The sequence below is a fragment of the Cladophialophora psammophila genome, assembly GCF_000585535.1.
Source record: "Cladophialophora psammophila CBS 110553 chromosome Unknown aczJe-supercont1.11, whole genome shotgun sequence".
NCBI classification, from domain to species: domain Eukaryota; kingdom Fungi; phylum Ascomycota; class Eurotiomycetes; order Chaetothyriales; family Herpotrichiellaceae; genus Cladophialophora; species Cladophialophora psammophila.
The window spans coordinates 784,455-804,581 of record NW_006912932.1 but is presented as its reverse complement, the minus strand read 5'-3'; the positions used below and the strand labels follow the sequence as shown (position 1 = coordinate 804,581).

At 53.4% G+C, this 20,127-nt stretch overlaps 5 protein-coding genes across 5 annotated transcripts; 2 read left to right on the top strand and 3 right to left on the bottom strand.

Moving 5' to 3' along the window:
• Nucleotides 1–339: 339 nt before the first annotated feature.
• Nucleotides 340–3,699, bottom strand: A1O5_07507 (uncharacterized protein; the record flags this gene model as incomplete). Its single annotated transcript, XM_007748096.1, has 1 exon — nt 340–3,699. One exon carries the CDS (start codon nt 3,697–3,699, stop codon nt 340–342), a length of 3,360 nt encoding a protein of 1,119 aa, XP_007746286.1.
• Nucleotides 3,700–11,678: 7,979 nt separating this feature from the next.
• A1O5_07506 (uncharacterized protein) lies at nt 11,679–14,675 on the bottom strand (the record flags this gene model as incomplete). Its single annotated transcript, XM_007748095.1, has 1 exon — nt 11,679–14,675. One exon carries the CDS (start codon nt 14,673–14,675, stop codon nt 11,679–11,681), a length of 2,997 nt encoding a protein of 998 aa, XP_007746285.1.
• Nucleotides 14,676–15,648: 973 nt separating this feature from the next.
• On the top strand, nt 15,649–16,204 carry A1O5_07505 (uncharacterized protein; the record flags this gene model as incomplete). Its single annotated transcript, XM_007748094.1, has 3 exons — nt 15,649–15,710; nt 15,809–15,895; nt 15,970–16,204. The coding sequence occupies 3 exons, from the start codon at nt 15,649–15,651 to the stop codon at nt 16,202–16,204; spliced, it is 384 nt and encodes a 127-aa protein (XP_007746284.1).
• A 1,250-nt stretch (nt 16,205–17,454) lies between these two features.
• Nucleotides 17,455–18,490, top strand: A1O5_07504 (oxidoreductase; the record flags this gene model as incomplete). The annotated part of the gene is made up of 2 exons (XM_007748093.1): nt 17,455–18,187; nt 18,243–18,490. 2 exons carry the CDS (start codon nt 17,455–17,457, stop codon nt 18,488–18,490), a joined length of 981 nt encoding a protein of 326 aa, XP_007746283.1.
• Nucleotides 18,491–18,698: 208 nt separating this feature from the next.
• On the bottom strand, nt 18,699–20,117 carry A1O5_07503 (uncharacterized protein; the record flags this gene model as incomplete). The annotated part of the gene is made up of 1 exon (XM_007748092.1): nt 18,699–20,117. The coding sequence occupies one exon, from the start codon at nt 20,115–20,117 to the stop codon at nt 18,699–18,701; it is 1,419 nt and encodes a 472-aa protein (XP_007746282.1).
• Between the last annotated feature and the right edge of the window lie 10 nt (nt 20,118–20,127).

Genomic DNA, 20,127 nt, shown 5'->3' with positions numbered 1-20,127 from the left:
CCGTTATGGCAATTGCAAAGTCTCAATTGACTCCCTCCCCAGGGATTAATAGTATTCCAACACCCACGCGGCCTTTGCCTGGCCCCCGTGGTCTATATGATGATACATAAGAACAATAGGTTTGGTACTAACAACAACAACAACAAAGAGCCTCCCCTAACCGTCAATAGTAGCAACAAGAAAAAGAAATGTCCGTTGCCAGACGGGTGTCAGTCTATTGTGTGTCATCAGGTCATATATGCTTTTTTGGGTATCTTGTGGGAAAAAAAAAAGTCAAACTCCCGCGCCATTGTCTGTCGACCGTTGATACAAGTATGCTTGATGTAAATACAGTTCCCCTTACTTTTTGATAGCCTTCTCCTCGGTGTCACGGTTCGATCTTGCTCGGGCAGCGTCTGATTCTTCGACACCGGACCCACGCTCCCTGCCTCGATCGCTTGACAGGCCGCGTGAGAGGAAACCTCGAAGCACGTTGGGTCTGGAAGTCCGCTCCGTGACGTCCTGCAACGACCAAGGCATCAGCTTGGGCTCCTGCTTGGCGATCTTGCAGAACAGCGTAGAGAATATGAACTCTTCTCCTTGTCCATTAAACAAGGGGAGATGTCGATAGCCTTTCTGCAGGCTGTCGAGTTTGGCTGTGAAGGCCGCAAGCTGTTTGACCCCTTTGCCCGTGTGTCTTCCGTCATCCGAATTTAGGACGATGAATCGAACAAAAACAAGTTCAGGGTATTTGGTCTCGAGGGAAAGTTCGATGTTTTCCCCAAATTGAGGGTTATACCCATTGCCGAACCGAATTTGCGTCTGTCTTCGATAGGGCGATCCAATGCCGTGATAGCCGTTCGAGTAGGTCTCGGTGCCACCAGTGCCGTTGGCTATCCCCCGAGCTCGGTCCTCTGCGCTGAACATTTGCACTTCAATAAACGGGTTCAATGGGGTATCTTTGCCCATGTTTGCCGCTCGAGGCAACTGTTGAGCCGAAATCACTTGGACGGAGAATCTGATCTTATAGCGGGGCAGCTTGACCCGATGCTCGAAATCTCCGTGCTTGGTCCGAGGCTTTCTGAGATAGTCGGGCTTCAACACATAGCCATACGCGTCTGTACCGGCGGCAAACATGGCCTGGTTCATCTGCATATGAGCGTCGAAGGTCTGCCAGTTCAAGGCGACCATTTGGACCCCCCTCCGCCAGAAGGTGTTGGGATCAAAATTGGAGGACTGGAAGCGCAGAGTCTTGGGGTAAACACGGCACAGGTGGTGGAGATTGTGGTCTTCGAACAGAGATTTGTGCTCCGTAGAACGACAGAGCTCGATGGCTCTGTTTTCGTTGAGCGAGAATATATGGTTGTATTGTTGGAAACGAAGGTCCTTAGCATCGCGGAGCGTATAGCCTTTCATATATACGCCGAGAGCAGACAAATGAGAGCCCACCTTGCTCAGCTTTGGGACACGCCGCTGACTTTCAATGGTCGAAGGTGAGTTCGGTGCAACATCGCTTTCCTCATCGGCACTGCTTCCGCTTGTTGCCGTGACCGATCGGTCGGTGGGTGAATAAATGGTCTCTGGAGGCGTAACCAATGCGGGACTCGAGACATAGGGTACTTTTGCTGGGAGCACCCAGTTTGTCGGTTGGGCTCCGAGTCTGTTCGGAGAACTTGCGCTCCGATCTCGATTCACAGGGGCAGGACGCCGCGACGCTGCAAGGTCCGCGTGAAGCTCTGTGGACTTCACTTTGATGAGTATCTTGTACTTGAGATCTTCTGGAGAAGGCAGCTGTGCCGTAAAGCCAGGCAGAGGGTAAAGAAGAAGGCGCTCCCCAAACACGTCACACATGATCTGCACCATTCTGGCTTGTTGTTCGGCATCACAGTGAACTTCCAGGGAAATGATCACCGGGTACGGAGTGACATCGAACGCGCATCGTTGGATGGCATTGACACAGTCCGAGAAAAGTACCGAACTTGTGCGAGTACGACCGTGGGTCACTCTCGGGTGGCCATCTTGACCGTTCCAGCAGTCAATTTCAACGCAGCGACATCCGTGTCGCAAGGCAGTGATGTAGGTTTCCGCTGAAGCGGTGCCTCCCACTTGCCAACCGGTCAGATACGTGTTGTGGGAGCTTGAAATGAAATATTCCCCAAGAGGTCGATCAAAGTTGGGAGCCGAAGCTTCGGGCTTGGTATAGACATGGCAGTCCTTGGAGACAATGAAAGATGCAAAAGCGTTGGCGTCAATGAGACCGGATCTTTGCATGACTGGATCATCCGAAAACGACATGGCTATCAAGTCGTTGATCTTCTCCTCCCAGACATCAGACTCGGACAGGGAATCGATATGAATCCCTTGATGACGCTTAAGGAAGGCAATGAACTGAGACCTCGTAACGCCCCTGGAATCGTCACCCCTCAGTTCGTCGAAGATCTTCCTGATATCGCTTCTTTCTCGAAGACGTCTGAGGAATTCCCGGAATTGAGGGTAGTCTAAGAGTTCCGACTTGTTGACGTCGACAAAATGAAAATGTTCCTCCAACTCCCTCTCGGGAATGTGGATGTGGAGTTTACGGCAAAGCACCTGTATGGATGGGAGGTCAAGACCGTCGGCTTTGGCGATGTTGTGTTTGGCCGTCCGCTTTGCCATTTCATTGTCCCAGTGAGCTCGAACGACCGATTCGCGTTCAGTAGATCCGACCATGCTCGTCATCAGCTCCTCTCGATGCTTCGCCAGGCTTTCCAAGGTCTCGACCCATAGTCGAAGATCCTGGCGATTGCGAGCAACGAGATGCAATGACTTGACCTGCTTGGCCGAATCCGACGTGGTATAGTTGATGGTGAAGCACAGCTCCGGGTCGACGGCTTCACCACGGAGCTGCGACTGGTAACTGGCAGCTTCCTCGCCACTCCGGATGCTCTTGATGTTGTCAATATGAAAGACTTTGGTTGTCACCGCACCCTTCCACGAGACACGGGAACCCTCGACGTCCATGTAGAATAGTTTCTCTTGTTTTTTGTTCTTGGTGATCTTGGTCAATAAGCAGCCCGCCACCAGATGCTCCGGGACGCACGGCGCTTGGCCCTCGGGACTCGTGTCTATCAATGTGGTGGGCTCGCTGGAAATGCTCATTGTGTCACCAGCGTAGAGTCCCAAGCCCGTCTGCAGATCCAGGGGCAAGGGATCCAAAGACGGCGACTCCACAGTGTAAACACTCGTAATGGCATTCTTGCTGTCACTGCGACGTCTGGTGATTGGCCCAGTGCTTCCGTCACGCCGGGAGTGGGCGGACGATGAGGCCTTCCTCCGCAGAGTCTGTCGAGCTGAGGACACGCCATCTTTGGCACTTTGGGAGAGCTTGCGCATGATTCCAACCTTGGAGCCTGCCGAGGGTTCCTTGGGGGGAGAAAACACATGAGGGGAGACGAGGCTCTCGCCGAGCTCAAATGGCACGGGGTTTCCGAGGTGAGGTAATTGGTAGATGGGATGTGACACCAATGGAGAAGATTGGATCGAGCTGATATAGGGGCTCTGGGTCATGGAGGATGTGCTGTTGGCGGAGACTGGAGTGACCGAGGAGGAGGGATGAAGAGTCGTATTCACCCGCTGGTATGAGGGCATGCGAGCCAGAGAACGCGGATGAGGCGACGGGGAGTTGTCGCGGCTCCGCAACGCCCTGGCGGAGGGCGAGGGCGAGGGCGTAGCAGAGATCATGGCGCAGAAAGCCAGATGGTAAAGGGTATGGGAGGTTCTTTTCGACTAAGCTCAGGTTCGAGAGTGACGACGTAGGGGAGTCCAGCTCTGTCTATAGCGTTTCGACGGCTTCATTATGCTGATTTTCGCGGTGGGAGATCCGGATCAACGCCCCCGAGCTTGTAGAGAACTTAGCGTCGCATGCAGCATCCAGTAACCCCTAGGCAAAGGCCATGTGGGCGCAGGCCTGATGGTGGTGTAGGGCACTCTCCGAATTTGTGTTGGTGCAGCTGCAATGCAGGCCAGGGTTCAGATGCAAGTACAATGCGTTGCCGTCTGGTGGCAGTGTCAGATCGGGGTGGGTGCGCAAGGCGTCGAGAGGGTTGACGCTGGCCTTGCCGGCTCGGAGCTGCGTGGAAGGCTTGCAGGGTGTTTGTCGCAGGCGCAGCTGGCGCGACGCGGTGGTCGAGGAGATGAGAATGCACCCGGTGACAGCGCCGAAGGACGCAGTCAGATACCGGTCAGCTCGGGGGGACAAGAAGGCTTCAGAAGGTATAGCGGAAGAAGGGTGTCGAGGAGAAGACTGGTGAGTTGGTCTTCTTGTGAAGTTCGCAAGGGGGGTGGGTTGGGAAGTACTGGGTATGCAGAGGACCTCGAACAAAGGAAAGGACGAAGCAGATGTAACAACCAGCAGATCTGCTCCTAATTGGGGACGATACAGCAGTAATTAAATTATCTTGTGCACAGCACAGGAGGAGGAGAAGTGGCCAGTGGTGTCCGTTGGGAGGAGCAATGAGTCAAGGGAGTGTATGGGACGGTCGTGTTTGCGAGGCCAAATGCGAGAGAGGGAAAAAGGATAGGGCGGAGAAATGAGGATAAAATGAGGACTTGGGATATGCACGAATGATGAATTTAGGTAGTGTGCGGGTGCCGGGTGTGGGAGTCTGGGAGATGCGAGTGGATCTCAGCTAGTATGCTACTGTACCTACCTTGTACTAGGTTAGGCGGTGGTGGCCGTGGGATATGATATGGCACCATGAGCCACAAGCCATGGGACAACGGTCAGGGAAGGTTCAGGGCGTTCCCACGTTTCCTGTTCCTCGACAGGGCTCCCCCCCTTTTGACCAAGTCTAGGCCGAAGGGGGGGGTTGGGCGACGGGGTGTGGCTCGGGAGTTGTACGAGGGTGTAATTGACGTGGTAAAGATTGGTAATATAATCATGGGAAGGGTGCCGTCATAATGACAAGTCGGTACCTGATGAGGTACTGGGTACTGGATACTGAGGATCTGGCCCTCAGCTGTATTCGGTACCTTCACAGCATTGTTCCATTTTTCCAGGTTCTATTTCCAGGCACGACGACTCCTTTGTATTCCTGGCACCTCGCCCAGGGTGACCTACATTCCCTCCCTCGAGCAACTTGAATTAAGCTATTCTAGCCGCCAGAAAAAGAGAGGGAAAAGATTTCTTTGTGATGCGGCACCGCGGCCCCCTTGCTCCCTTGCTCCCTTGGTCCATGACTCTGGACTCTGGGCTCCTCCATACCACCCAGCCCTAGCACCAGGGCACCCAACGCAAAAAAGCCCCCAGCACTTACAGGCTTCTTCTTCTTCTTCTCGCTCTCTTCTGGCTTTTTCTTCGCCTCCACTTCTCGCTTGGCTAAACTCGGTAGGAAAAGTTGGCGGAGCCGACGGTTGACAGGGGCAAACAGCTCTCACAGCCAACTCTCTTCCCTTCCCCTCCTTCTGCCTCTTCCCCTCCCGGTTTTTCACCTTTTTTTTTCCCCCCTTTCGGCAACCCATGCAATCGCACCTTTCCCCCCCCCCTGATCCCAGAAAAAAAGAAAATGCCCAGCCAACTACCACTACAACAAAGGGCACTACATACGAGGTTCTGCCACTACGTACATACTTTGGCCACGGCTCCCTCACGCCCTTGTCTGCGATGTTTCCATCGTTGTTCTGCCCTTGCCCTTGTCCTCCCCCTGTCTCCTCCGTCCTCGCTTCTTGGACTGTTTTTCGCCTCGAGGATTCATCTGTTGCCATCGCCCATCACGACAGAATCTTCCACTCATTTTTGGTTCTGGGCTCTAGCCAATGCGTTTGCGCCCATGTCCGTCCATTCCTTCCATTCCCCTTTTTCTTTTCCACTCCCACCTCACTCTCTGCTTACCCAGGTCGATAACTCTCCACAGCCTCCGGTTCCGTCCGTCACATTGTACAAGGGCAGTAAATTGTGGTCCAAAATACACGGGCAATTGCCTCGTAACGAGTCCATTGTACGTCCCATGTAGTCAGGTCGGACGGAGATACCACTTGGTAAGGGGCACGTGCAAATTGACGATGGGATGCCCCATGGTCAATTCAGCTGACGGCATGAGCTTCGTCTGCAACAGCGCTCTCTGGGTCAGGCAGATTCCTCGCACAATACGTAGACGGGAGACAGAGCACATCAAAAAGCCTCGCCTCACCACTCCGCGCTGACCTGTTCTGCTGCACAGGACCAAATCTGGTCGTTCGATGTGTCCGCTGACGATGCAGCCCTCCACATTCCAGCGCGCCGACACGAGCTCATGAACCTGCAAAAGAACCAGCCCTTACGCATTCAAGAATCGCGCATCTGCAACCCGCCTGTCGCATCGTGCCGACCAGCTGCGGCTTAGGTCGCTCGCTGCTAAAACCCTTTGGACCGAACTCGATCATGAATGCACGAGTTGACATGCATAGAATGGCGATTTCTGCACCGCGCCAGATACGTGGCAGATGCCATCTCCAATCTTTCTCGATCCTCCGCTGCAGCTGCGAGTCAACGGTCGCAAACCCCCACTCTGAGGACCACCGCTTGGACCAGACTGCAATCTGGTGTTCACCGTGCTTACCATCTAGAATCTTGTCCCGTGCCAGTTGTTGTGTACGCACACGCATCCTCCGTCTAGCCTAGACTCCCTCGACCTGCACAGGGTGAGAGCCGATGCGATGAGAGAAAGGCTTGTGGTCTGACGCAAGAGTATTCCTTCTCTTAAACCCTCTGGTAGAGGCGCTGACCCTGTCTGACGAGAGCGCCTCGCCTTCGATGGCACTTCAGCGCGTTTGCCCCATGAAGAAAGCGGAGTCCTTCGCTGGCATTTGGTGGCATTGCACGGTGCAGAGTCGATTATGCTGTGCTCCGTAGAAGTTGGGTAGTTCGCCTGCAGGTCATATGCACAGCCGATCTAACATGGAAACAGCGGTTGTAGGATGTCGATGGGAGCTCTCTGGGACCGCTTCCCGTTCGATTTTATTTGTGGGCGTAGTCTGCGTGGTTAATGCTCAGTTTAGGGTTGACGTGAACTGATGTCAGACTCGGATACTTTGACGGGTGGATGGCAGAGTGAAAAGCCACTTGAAATGACAGGTATTGCGTATCAAAGAACCGACCCGTTGGGCCTCACTAGCCCACACTAGGCAACCAGCTTCCGTCCGGCACAGCTTGGACAAGCCAACTGTCTGATTTTCCCCCCCTTCATCGACACTGCCTCACCAAGTCAAGTCCACAAGCCCGCAACGCCCACATATCCACGAGTCCACAAATCCGGCTGCTGGTCGACCCAAGCTACCTGTCCCGTACTGGGTACTATATTCCTTCACTGCAACAACGGCAGGTCCTAATCCTGTCCACGTCGCTCTCGGCCCCCCGATGATTGTCTGTCGGGCGTGAACAAGAGTCAGGGTGCACACCGTCCTCTCCGCCTTGGCGGGGCGCGCAAACGAGGTACCGAGATGAAATGGAGACAATAGAAGCCGGCAAATGCACAGGCGCCTGTATGCAACCAAAGGCGGACCATGTACATGCCTCGTGCCAGGGCTGCTGACCCTGCCCCCCAGAGAGCCAGCCCAGTCATTTCGGGCGCGAATATTGGGTACAGCGGTACAGCTCTGTGTCCGGCGCTGATTATTGATCTATACTTGTCCTCTTCACCCTGGGCCTTGTTAGCCTCCCTTCTCCGCAACGCCGGGAAGGAGAACGAAGAGACCGACCTGTGCCTGTTTCAGAAAAGCACAAGAGGTGCCGCCAGGCCGATAACCGGATCGAGGTGGATCGAATTGACGTCGTGTTCCCTCGCTTGTCGGGTAGGTCGGGCGCCCTCACTGGCCGGGCGATAAGACGAGAGCAGGACCTCCTGATGGGCAGACGCACCCCGGATTTGGCCACGCCTCCATCACATCATTGTCTTGCGCACCCAACGCCATGAAGCCTCGGCCGGGACAGGGTACCTTGTCCCAGCTGCCCTCTGACGTGGGGGGATGCCTGGACCAGACCTGACGCGCTGACTAGAATACCCATTGGCTCTCCACGCGCCCCGTTTGACCTCAATTGGTTGGGTACCACCGCCGTGAACCAAAAGCCTTTCTTTTCAGCTCGCTGCCGCCCAGGTATTAGCACCAATACACGGCAGCGAAGCTTCGACGGCTTCCTCCATTTTTCTTCTGGACCTCGCTTCCGCGCTCCGGCCGTTTCAACTTGCACGTTGATGGAAATAGGCGTTCCGCTCAGTGTCAAATCGGGCGCGGTCAGCATCGTCTCCCAGTTTTGCGACGTGACAAGAGGCTGGAGTGCTCTTCCATCCGCAAACCGCCCCTGTCGATTTGCGAAAGGCAGTCTTCGCTGTCACACCGCCCCCGAGGTGCATCTTCCGCTCGTTGGATGTCCTGCCATTTTCTATTCGTCAATCCTTTTGCAAATCGTTTCGCTGGGCATAATTACACAATCCGTCACGAGATCAGCAAGGTCAGTTAGTCTATCATTCCAAGGACTTTCCTTCCTTTTCAGACGAATCAGAGAACGAGACAATGGCAAATAATCCTTTGTCGGCATTGCATACATCATTTTGGGAACGGGATTCGCCATTATGCGTTGGCAAGCCCTCTTTTTTTCTGTCGCGTCGGTGCATGCGTTCCCCCCACTCGTAAGCGCCGTGGGATGTATACTGGATTTAGTTCACGTTGGTCCTCTACAAAGCAACACATCCCTAGCAGCTCGCGTACCAAATTGTGGAGATGTCCAGGATTCCTTCGGAAATGACTATTTTGCAGTGAATGCACTCGTGACCTTCAAAGGCGACCATCAATTCCTGGTTTAGAATTGACACGTCACAGTCAGCAGCAGCAGGTTGGTTGAAACATTCTGAAAAGGGGCAAATTTCCGGCCAGACCCAGGCGATTCACGCAGTCAAGAATCTCAAGGGGGAAAGTACTACGCGCTGGTGACAGACAGGCAGGCCCCGGATGACAACCACCTATCAGGGACAATTCGTACAAGGTACGTGCTTGGAGTCGGATCGAAGCTACTCGGTCTCCACCTCGTCTCTTTGTTATTTCTCTGCCTGTCTCCCCTTTCTCGAACATACGAATAGCGCTCCGGATTATCCGACCTTGTGGGGCTGAAGATTCCAAGTCATGATGATGCCCTCGATGATACTTTTTGGTTCCCTGGAACTTTTTGAGTAAGTTTGTATGTGTGTGACGACGTCAAAGCTTACGCTTTGCGCGATTGCGCCATTCCCGTCCTCTTTTCTGCCTCTTGAGCAAATTCATTGGTGTCACCAAGCTAGGGCGTCCCGTGAACTGACATACAACCGTCCGTCTTCCTCTGCCTCGAAAAGACTTGGCATTGCTGGATGTTGCGTCTATCAAACCTAGAAGTGCGAAGTTTCAGACCGGTCCTAGTATGTTAGGTCGCTGCGAACGAAAATTGCGTCTCCGTGGCACGCAGACTCGCAACACACCCCAAAATTCAGCTTTGAGACACTGGTGCAAGGACACCGTATCCATTTACTACCTAAGAGGTATATCGCAGGGAGATAGAAACTCCGGCAGCTCCAGGGATAATCCTTCATCTGCAACCAGCACTACAGGTTATGTGATATGAAGCGGCCCATATTCCAATCCTCATCACCTGATTGATAACAGAGCTTTGGTCAGGGTCTTGTCTTTGGGATGATCGGGGTCTCCAAACTTCGCCAAAACTTGAAACACCAGAAATTTGGTCGTCTGCGGAGAATTTCAGCCCCCTTACCGAACTTGCCAAATCTTTTGCAATCTCAACTCCAAGATAAGGTTATCCTCGGACGGCGATCGCTGTGCCAAAGGGGCCCGTCGCTTCTTTGGCATTCACTGCAGGACGAGCTCAATTTCAGAACCCCACAGCAAGGACGAGTGCAGCCTTCCTAGCCGAACAGGGACTCTTGCAAAAAATAGAGTCGATCCAGTGCCCTTTGATGGCGGAACGAGCAGGATGGCGAGGAAGCGCAGCCTGAAACTGGCTGAAAGGTAACCTACACCGAGTTTAGTGCTCCTTGCGATGAGCAAAAATACATGCAATTCGCGTCAGAATCCCGGTCAAAGACGTGACGCTGCCTTTTGGTCTGTTACCAAGGTTTGACACTGTATTGATCAGTTACGGCGGACACAGCTATCAAGGTTGTATCCTGGCCGCTCAGAAATTGTTGCCATCCCTCGCAAGGATAACTCGAGCTGTCGTGATACCCTATCTTTCAGTCGCCGTTCATTACGATTTGCACTGAGACTGATCGTCCACCCTGAAGACCCTCACAGAGCATCGTTGGTGGGATCAACTCCTGCATCAAGCTTGAATGAGAGGCAAGACATGATTTTTTTTTTCATCCTCCAGTCCTCCCATTGGAATGGATGAGCACGGCGTTGCGAAAGTCCCACTGTGAGCTTTGTCCTGCTCACTGCCCGGAGCATGTGTTTGCTCTTCTCTGATTCCCAACTGTCCGCCAGTCAAGGAGCTCACTCGGGACACATGTCTCTTGTTGAGTTTATCCGCAACAGAGGGGGGAACACTTTATCGTGTTATGATTCCTCGTCCTCCCCATCTCTTCTCCTCGTCCCGAACAGTGAATTGAGTTTTTGAGTCTACATCTTCCGGAAGGGGCCCATCCAATAGCTATCCACTCCGATTCTTATATGCGTCGACGCAGGTCCGGCTACGCTATGCGCCATGCTCTGACTGCTCCAGTTCGGGAAGGCCGTTTCCCTCCGATTCGAACAGTCTGCTCATTCATGCACGTACTTGCTTGGATGCATACACGCATATGTACGTGTACGTACGTCCATGCGAGGCCAAAATTCTATTTGACGCGTAAGTTTTTTTTTTTCTCCTTCCTGTTCTATTTACTGTTCAGCCGATCTCCTGTGTTGTCGAGGCGTGGCTATGGACCTACTTGTACCTTCCGAACTGGTCAACCGCGCACAGTTGCTCAGCTGGAACTGCAACGGTGGAGAGCCGTGGCTATGGACCTAATGTGCCCAGTACCTCCGAACTGGAATGCCGTGTCCGGCTCACAGTGGAACAGCTATGGTAGGTTGAACACCCGAGGGCATGCAGGTATGCATGCGTGGATGCAATCATTAAATGCATTCAGCACGACCCGGCAGTTCTCACGCTTGAATCAACATCTGAGCGAGTGGATGACTGAACAGGTCTGAGCCCGATACAATGAGAGCGTACGGAGCCCTCATTGTACCTAAAGAAGGTAAAGGGGGTCCCATGGGCAGAGATACTCCCGTACATACATCGATCTAGCACGATGGTACCGCCTTATCGACACTTGGACGGTGTTTCTCATGTCGTCAGGACAACATACATATCCAACTTGTCCTCGGCCTGCGAGCACATCCAAGTAAAGCAATGAACGTACTCTGTAACAAGGACATCTTTTGACTCGCGGCAATCACTCTCAATCACGATCCTGTCAGGTCTATTCAAAGCTGCGGAACCTCGTGATCTGGTCCTCATCATACATATACGCCTTGCCGAAAGTCGATGACCATTTCTTACTACATGCCAGTGCGAGAACGTTGACATTGCTCGACAAGCTCACCCTCACTTAGGTAGGTACAGTCCTACTCTGACTTTGAAATCGTATGCAGGACTCAACACTCCTGTCAGTCCCACGACGTCCTCCTCGTAGCAGTGCTCATCACATCAAAATGGTCCGCTAACTGTCGGCAATGCGCCTCCTTTTCCTGGCCGTTCCTGTTCCTGATGCCGCAGGTGTACTCGGAGCGGCTCCTTCATCGTCCTTCTCGACACTCTCAGAGTGTCTGAGGCTCGGGTTTGCGCTGATCACGACGCTCGCACTCGCACTCCCATATCCACCGCTACTCCCCTGTGCTGGGGCTTGAATTGCCGACTTTGACACGAACGGAAGTGGAGTAGTTGCTGTGTGATCAATCTCTGTGCTCAACCCAGCGCCCACGTTTCCAAGTCTCTCAACTTCAAGCTCTTTCCACTTCCTAACCGTGGTCATCACGTCCTCAAACATCTCTCGTGTATCAGAGATTATGCCACCCTCCTCGCCAGAGCTGCCTCCGTCTGATTCTTCGCTCTCTGCCGCTCCTGCATCGCCATCTCTTTCCTCCACCTCTTTAAAGGGGAGAGCGACGTCCCCGCCTCCTTTCCTTAGGCGCAGAGAGCGGCCGAACCCTCGCTCTGAGCTGGGTAAAGGGTTGAACATGACTGCGTTTGCAAACACACGGACAAGCTCCATCTCGAGCTGCGACGAGTTCACTATCCCTTTGGGAGGGACGAGGTCTTCTGTTGCTCTCAGGATGTAGACGCCATTTCCCAGTGCCCGTTCCCCCCCTACCGAGTTCACATCCGATGCTATAGTCGGTGTTGTTGTCACAGCTGCAGTAGCACCGCTCTTAGAGGCCTGTTCACCATCTCCCTCGTTTCCTCCTGCAGATTTACTTCCTGTTCTCTCTTCAAACGCCTCAATCGCTGCCAAGGCTGCCTTCCCGCCTTTCGTTACAGCCGCCTTGATGCTCTTCAGATCCTGAGGTTTCAACACGAGATCTTTATATCCCGGTGCATCGCGCTCGGAAAGTGGCTTGGCAAAGATGCTCGCGAGTTTGTGAGAGACAATCTCATTCAGCAAGAGCAGAGCTGTTTTCGCGAAGTTCTTGGACACATTAATGAGTGAGGGATCGTGTGACAGTGAAAGAGAAATTTGGCGGCGCACAGATGGTTGAGCGTGTAAAGGTGCCGTGGTAGCGGCTGCTGGGGATGGTAACTGTGCCGGAAGTGAAGCCGGGGGAGTTGTAGAGTCGCGGTCAACTGAACGTTTGCGTTTATTTGAAGCGGTGATTGGTTGTATCAGATCGGTTTTAGAGGTTGCAGTACTTGTTCGAGGTCTTCCACGTCGACTGCTGGTCCTGTGGGTTTGCGGCTCTGTATCCGATGGTATCGGAGCGGGAGTGCTGGGTTCGGCTTTGATCTTTTGAGCCTGTCCACCCTTCTTGCGCTTATCTGTGGGCGTATCTGACGTAAATGAAGCAAGGGACTGTGATCGTGACCCGGCAAATGCGCTCGGGGTTGCGCTTGTTGCTTGTCGGCCTCTAGCTGGTTGTGCGACTTCTCGCGCGGATATGCTGCTTTCCTCGCCCTTTCCATCTGTCTTGCCGGGAGATTTTCTGCCCCTTGTTGTCCGAGTTGGTGATTCTGTGTCCGTAAGCGGACTAACCTCACGCTCTGGCCGAGTTGGACTAGGTGGTCGAACACCACTCGATAGTTGAGAACGTTTCTTCCACGGAGTTGACGATCTCCCCCTTTGCGGTGATTGCCGCGAGTCGCTTCTAGAAGCCGGTGTCACGTTCGCAGCACTGGGATAGCCATAGTATGGTTGACCGGGTTGTGGTGAGGGCCATATTTGAGGATGGGGAGGCTGCCCTTGGTAGTGAATGGGAGCGCCTTGAGGATATGGAGCATATCCTGGATGATGTGGAGTTGAATATGGTATTGCAGGCCGCCCAGTCGGCGATTGAATGTAATATGGCGGGTTGGAGTATGGCGGAGGCTGAGGGTATTGAGGAGGCATATGGGGCCAGGGAGGTTGTTGAAGATACCCAGCATATCCCGGATATGGTTGCTGAGGCTGCTGCATTGGAACGGGCGAGCCTCTCCCTTGGCCAGAGGCCGAAGCTCCGCGTTTCTGAGGAGGAAATTCTGCAGGGGGAGGCATGTGAGGGGCTCCCGCATATTGCGGTAATACCGGTACAGGTTGACCCTGAGGACCAGGTTGAAAGTGCTGTGGGTTGATAGCGCCATAATGTGGTCGTTGAGGCGAAGGGACCGGAAGAGTACGGTGAAACGCTCCTGGCGACTGCTGCGGAGGGTGTGCCGAAGGTGGTTGCGACGGTCTCAGCGGAGCAGGTTCTACTGACACTTTTGGAGCAATGATGGGTGTTGTGGGCGCGGGAGAACGAGCAGCTGCCACAGGTTGCTGTATGCTGCTGCGAATGGATGCAGGCGAGGCCTCTGCATCTGCTGCTGGAGTGCTTGTCGCACTCGACGCGATCTGCTCGGTTCTCTGGGTCTCGAGACTAGTAGGCAGCGCAGCGGTTGCGGCATCAGTACTGCTCTGAACTGCTGGCGGCTTAGGGGTGGTCTCTGCAGTCGCGTTCAACGGTTGAACATGCGCCTTGTTCGCTCCTTCAGTCTCGGTTTGCCGCTTCTTATTATCCTCTTCAGCCTTCTCCAGCTCCTCGATTTCAGCCTGCAATCTGAGATACTCTTCCTCTTCCTGGTGAATTTCTTTTATGGTGTTCTCCCTAAAGCGCGCATAGAGCTTGTCCACCAGTGCTTGGAGTAGTCTCTGTTCATCTCTGTCGTCGTCTTCGGCCGGAGCTGGGGTGGGAGCTGGCGAGGTGGATAGCTTCCGCTTTCGCGGATTTGTGCCATTTGGTCCGCTGTCGCCATTCACCGCAGGAGGAGCCTGGGCACTTTTCTCTTCAACCAGGAGCTCATGGTATAGTGCTTGCAGCGCTGCGGCAGTCAAGCGAGACTCATCGTACGTTTCGCTCTCTCGAATCAGATGGTTGGCATTCAAGGCGGTCGAGATGCCCTCAAAGGCAGCGCTATTAGAACCATGATGGACGACAGACTGGCAAAATGCGAGTGTCTCATAAGGCGTATAGGCTTTTAATGAAGGCATCCCATCGTCGCGGTCATTAGGTGTAAAAGTCGCTCTGGCTGGAGATGCGACCGAGCCCAAGCGTGCCCCTTTTGGGAAGTGAAACCACGAGCCTAGAGGGATCAAAACCCCAGAGACGCGTCTATGGACGATCGTGGGCGCGAGAGGCACAAGGAGAGTGGTGGTGGAGATGAGAGGGAGGAAAATGCGGTGACACGAAATGAAAACTGCTAGGTAAGTGCTTCAGCTGTTGAAATTTGCAAAATTGTTTGATGCGACCACACGCTACCGAGCGCAGACGGACGCTACAGTGCACGGCGCACCCCATCAGGGAGCGGAACTTAAGCAGGTCATTCAACTGGTGCTCGGTGGTGCTAGTCTAGCCGAACGTTCTTGTTCTTGTTCTTTTCGGAGCCCAGAGTTCCCAGCAGTGGCCCAGCAGTTTTAGGCGGCGGCGGCCAATTGCTGGGGCTAAGGGGGCTGGAGACCGGGGATCGGCATGCCCCAATCATGGTGAGAAAGCCTAAGGCTTCTAGGTGCTCGGTAGTCCGTGCGCCCTAAACTCTCCCAGTACTGCCCAGTTCTCCAGGGACCATCTGGCACCGAAGCTGGGACCATCTCGACCGGTGAACCCCTTCTTGCCCCTTTTGCTAAGATGCTGGGCGCGACAATCTCGTCAAAGGATGCGGTCTGCCCTTGGTCTGCCTCAGATGGCAGACAGGCAATCACGACCGCTACTTCTCCATCGCACCTGGGCAGACGGCACCAACCAGTCTGCCTGAGGCTCAGTGCTGTGCTTGTTCCTCAAGGCATCGTCCACTTGACCTCGATCAAGTGATTCATTCATTCATTCATTTCATCTGCTGCTGCCTGTACGACTCAGAACCCATTCTTCTTGCAAATACATCAATATCTCAACATCTCTCGCTTTTTCGCCCTTCGTTGTCCTCCTTGCCGCCATCTCACACGATAGAACACACAACTTTCCTGTACAATGAGCACATCCAACGAAGCCAACCCCGACGCAGGCTGGCAACCCAACGGGCGGCCCCAATCGTAAGCTTCAACCACCCCGGCCTCGGTCCATCGAGCCATCAGGCAGACAATGGTCTCCAGAGGTCTCCCGAGATGCTAACGAGAAAACACCTGTTTAGAACAATCGCCCTCGACTTCTCTGCTGCCCTCGATGATCTTTTCAAGCTCAACGGTATCGGCGCATTGGAGGAATCTGTGGTTCAGAAGTACGCCATATCCCTGTTCTCTTCCCCTGCCCTTGTTCGCCGATCAAAGCTGACAGCGACGTCTTGGAATGCAGACAAGACACAGTCCTCTCCCAACAATATGAACTCGAGACACTAGAGACCAAACTGCGTGAAGCAGATGAAAAGCTGAAACGACTCGAGGCAAAACACAGACGGCAGCAGAGCCAAATGATCACCAAGAGGAAACCGTTCAATGCGGAAGACAATGAAACAGAAGAAGACAGCTCTGGCGACAGTGACGAGCAAGGGAGATCTCCTTCGTCACAGCGAGCAGATGGGACAGGATGAGATATTACAAGAACGTGGCGGCCGGTTCCTGATTGCTCACTCATGCTGCCTCCCGGTGTTGGTACATCAATGATGGATGGAATCGTACCTTGTTTGGCTTTGGTATTGCAAGCATGCCCCTTTTGTGTTATGATGCATTGGGTAGAGTTCAGGCTGTTTGGCGTTTGGGATACAATCAGGCCCCTCTCGGCCTAGAGAAAGCGAAGGCGCTGCCTTCGTTGGATGCATCTTTAGAGAGTACTCCATCGCTCTAATCCTAATGGAACGGCGACGAGGTTCGCTTCTCACAGTTTTGCTCTTCGCCAACGGGACCTTGGCGACGCGTGATGTGTGTGCCTTTCTCTGGTGTCTCAACGACTTGGTTGGCCGTGGTTTTTAAGATGATTACTGTCGAAATTAGCTGAACAGAACTGGAGAAGCGTTCGCAACCAGGAGTCGGAAGCATCTCGCACTGCGGTTCCGAGCTGGAGACGCAGAAGGATAAAATCCACATTGATGCACACGCCCACGTCACGTACGTATACCGACAGTGTGAGGAGACCTCAGCAGAGAAAGCTGATTGGTTTCACCAAAGCGAACCCGAATCCGAGCCCGAATCCGAACCCGAGCCGGGGAGGATTATTATGAGAAGCAGCATGGACGGTCTACAGACTTGTTTATGCAATACTCCTGATTCCTCGTAAACGCATGTTTGGAGTACGTGCATTCTTCACACAAGACCCTCCGCCAAGCACGAAATCGTTCGGCTCCATTGCCCATTCAGATATAGATATAGATCCAGAGAGACAAAGTCCCGAGATATAGTACCTCCCTAGGTTTGGGGCAGGCAAGCTCGATATCCGGTACGCCAATTCCATATCCGGGGGGCTGGATTAATCAGATAATTAAACATACCCTGTACAGAATAACGTGTACGGCGTCCAATCCGGGCGATTCCGGCCAAGGGAATTTCGCTTTTTGAACGGGTCTAAGTTACATGTGAAGAGGGAGAGCCATCCTCGGTCGTGCCTAGGAGAAAGCAGAAGACTTAAGAGCCGGGGATCCCACTCTACAGAAGCAGACGGGGAGGGGAAAGACAGCTTCGCCGCGAGTGTGCCAGTGTTGTCCTTGAAAGCGGAGTATATAGATCAGGTTGTTGCCCAGGTGTCCTGCCTCAACGTTGCCAGACACGGGTACATTTGATCGTTGACTCGAAATCACCAGGTCCACTCGAGAGTCCTTCCCAATCATCCGTGGGAAAAATTCATACAATGGCGACGACAATGAAAGCCGTCGTGATCCACGAGGCAGGCGGGCCCGAAGTTCTCAAGATCGAACAACTTCCAATCCCGAACCCTCAGCAGGACGAGGTGCTCATCCACGTCAAGGCCTTCGGTCTCAACCGATCGGAACTCTTCACTCGCCAGGGATACAGTCCCAGCGTCAAATTTCCCCGCGTGTTGGGGATAGAGGCGGCCGGGGTTGTTGAAAAGTGCCCCAGCGGCAGATTTAAGATCGGACAAAAGGTTGCCACTGCGATGGGAGGCATGGGTCGCGACTTCAATGGCGGATATGCCGAGTACACCTGCGTCAAGGCGGACAACACGCAAGGGCTCGACACAGATCTGGATTGGACGATCGTGGGCGCCGTGCCGGAAATGCTGCAGACGAGTTATGGGTGTCTATTCAAAGCCCTCAAACTTAGGAGCGAGGATCGTCTGCTCATTCGCGGCGGCACGACGTCCGTTGGGTTGGCGGCGGCGGCCATTGCGAAGAACCATGGCTGCTTTGTTGCAGGTACCACAAGGAATGCTGCAAAAGCCACGGCTGAACTGATGCACAAGAGTGGAGTTGATCAGGTCATTATCGATGATGGCCAAGTCGCTGAGCAGGTCAAGGACAAGAAGTTTGACAAGGTCTTGGAATTAGTAGGGACATCCACTCTGAAGGATTCCTTGCGGTGTGCGGTCGCAGGTGGGATTGTGTGTATGGCGGGCATTGTTGGTAAGTAATGAACAATCTCCGGTTTGGTTGAATCAAACTGATGATCATCTCGCAGGAAATAGCTGGACCATGAAGGACGTCTCTCCGATGGAGCTAATTCCGCATACCGTCTGCCTGACAGTTTATTCTGGTGGTCCAGCTGAGTTCAAAGAGACTCCTCTCAACGACTTGCTCAAGCAGATCGAGGCAGGGACCTTGCCAGTCCAGATCGGAAAAGTGTTCAAGTTGGATGACATCGTCGAAGCACATGATACCATGGAGAAGAATCTCGCTCGTGGCAAAATTGTGATCTTGACAGGGTAAGCAGAGGCAAGCAGTGCGGAATTCCTTGTGATGTTTGGTCTGAGGACACTGAGCAACGACGTTGATAGTGGGAGATAACCTACCATATTGCGGTTCATCAATGGATGGCTTCAATTGCATTTGTGCCTCTCTCAGGGGTTGAGGAAACGAGGCGAGAAGACCCGTTGCAGATATTCACTGCGTTCTTTAGCGACATGGACTCGCTGCTTTAGGTTCCAGTCACGAGGGCAGCCCTGCGGCGCATCTTCTCTCGTTTCTTTGCGCCGCTCATCGGCTTCCGAGGACGTGCAGCTCTCTTTGTCCTGGGTTTTCCTGTATTCCACGTTTGCCACACATCTAGACAGGTTCTTTGGCCGATGTATTTGCCATCTGGCGTGAAGATCTCGACTTCAGGGAAACTCGAAGACTGTGTCGAGTCGTCTTTTGTTTGGATTGTCCCGAAAGGAGCAAAGGTGGTTGTGCCAATCGAAAGGCCTTGAGCCGTGGGTACGCCCGATTCTGTACCGCTTGATGCAGTAAAATCTTCTGCAGGAGGCTCAGACTGATGTACGCGTTTGCTTTTCCTGACCTGACAAACCAGCTCCACCCAGCCGATTCCTTCAATGAGGATATCGGTCGCGTAGACGTGGAATGGCAACTTCTCAGCGCTGACCCCAGCTCTAATCATGGAGCCGGCTCTAGATTTTGTGACATCAGTCCGCAACTTGAATCGACCGGCAGAAGACATGTGAGTCCCTGCCCCATCCGCAAGGATTGATTCCACCCCGCTTTCGCGCTCTTGTATTTGCGTGCCCGACGCCTTCTCCGTAGACGTAACGTGGCTTTTGAGCGGAACAAAGGGATACGCCAGCATGGTAATACTCCGGTCGTTTTCATCAAGGAGTGGCGTAATGCGGACTAGTCCTCCTCCTAGGAGCAGAGATTGACCAGGCTTAATAATGTGCTGGGTGACAATCGGGCGGTGTGTCATCACCAGGTCAGCTTTGTCCTCGGACTTGACATATTGTTCAAGACCCCCGCGCTCCAGACCCGGCATATCAATAAGCTCTCCCTTATGGTTGCCAAAGGGAAGTCGGATTGGAGATGCTGTCGTGCCTGCTAGGCTAGATACCAAAGGCATGGGCGGGAAAGGAACTTCCGGCTGAGGAGGGGGCAACAACTTCTTTTCAGAGAAGAAGGTGGGATCGGTAGATCTATGTGCGGATTCGATCTCCTGCTGTCGTTGAATCTCTGCATACACAGGCGCTCTGTCGCGTGAGCCCTTGGGGAAAAGGACCTCAAAGAGATTGGATTTCCCGACATTGAACTTCCCCACGAGCCAATTACCGCCACCTCTGTGCCAAATGCTTTCTTTGATGTCCTTCGTCCACCATCCTCGCTTAGACGATACTAGATGGACATTGCCCAGTCTGAGCTTTTGTCCCATGCGACCCATGGCAGTCCTCAGTATGGCGATAAACTTGGGCATCATACTGTCCACCATCTCCTTGCTTGGAGCTAGTAGATCGGACCTGGTGATGATGAAAGACACAGAGGGCCGGGAAGAAAACGAATGTTGAGACCTACGATTCTGCGTTCGGGGTCTCGCTAGCGACAAATTCTTGTAGATCGACGGTATGAGGGACATGGGAAAATCT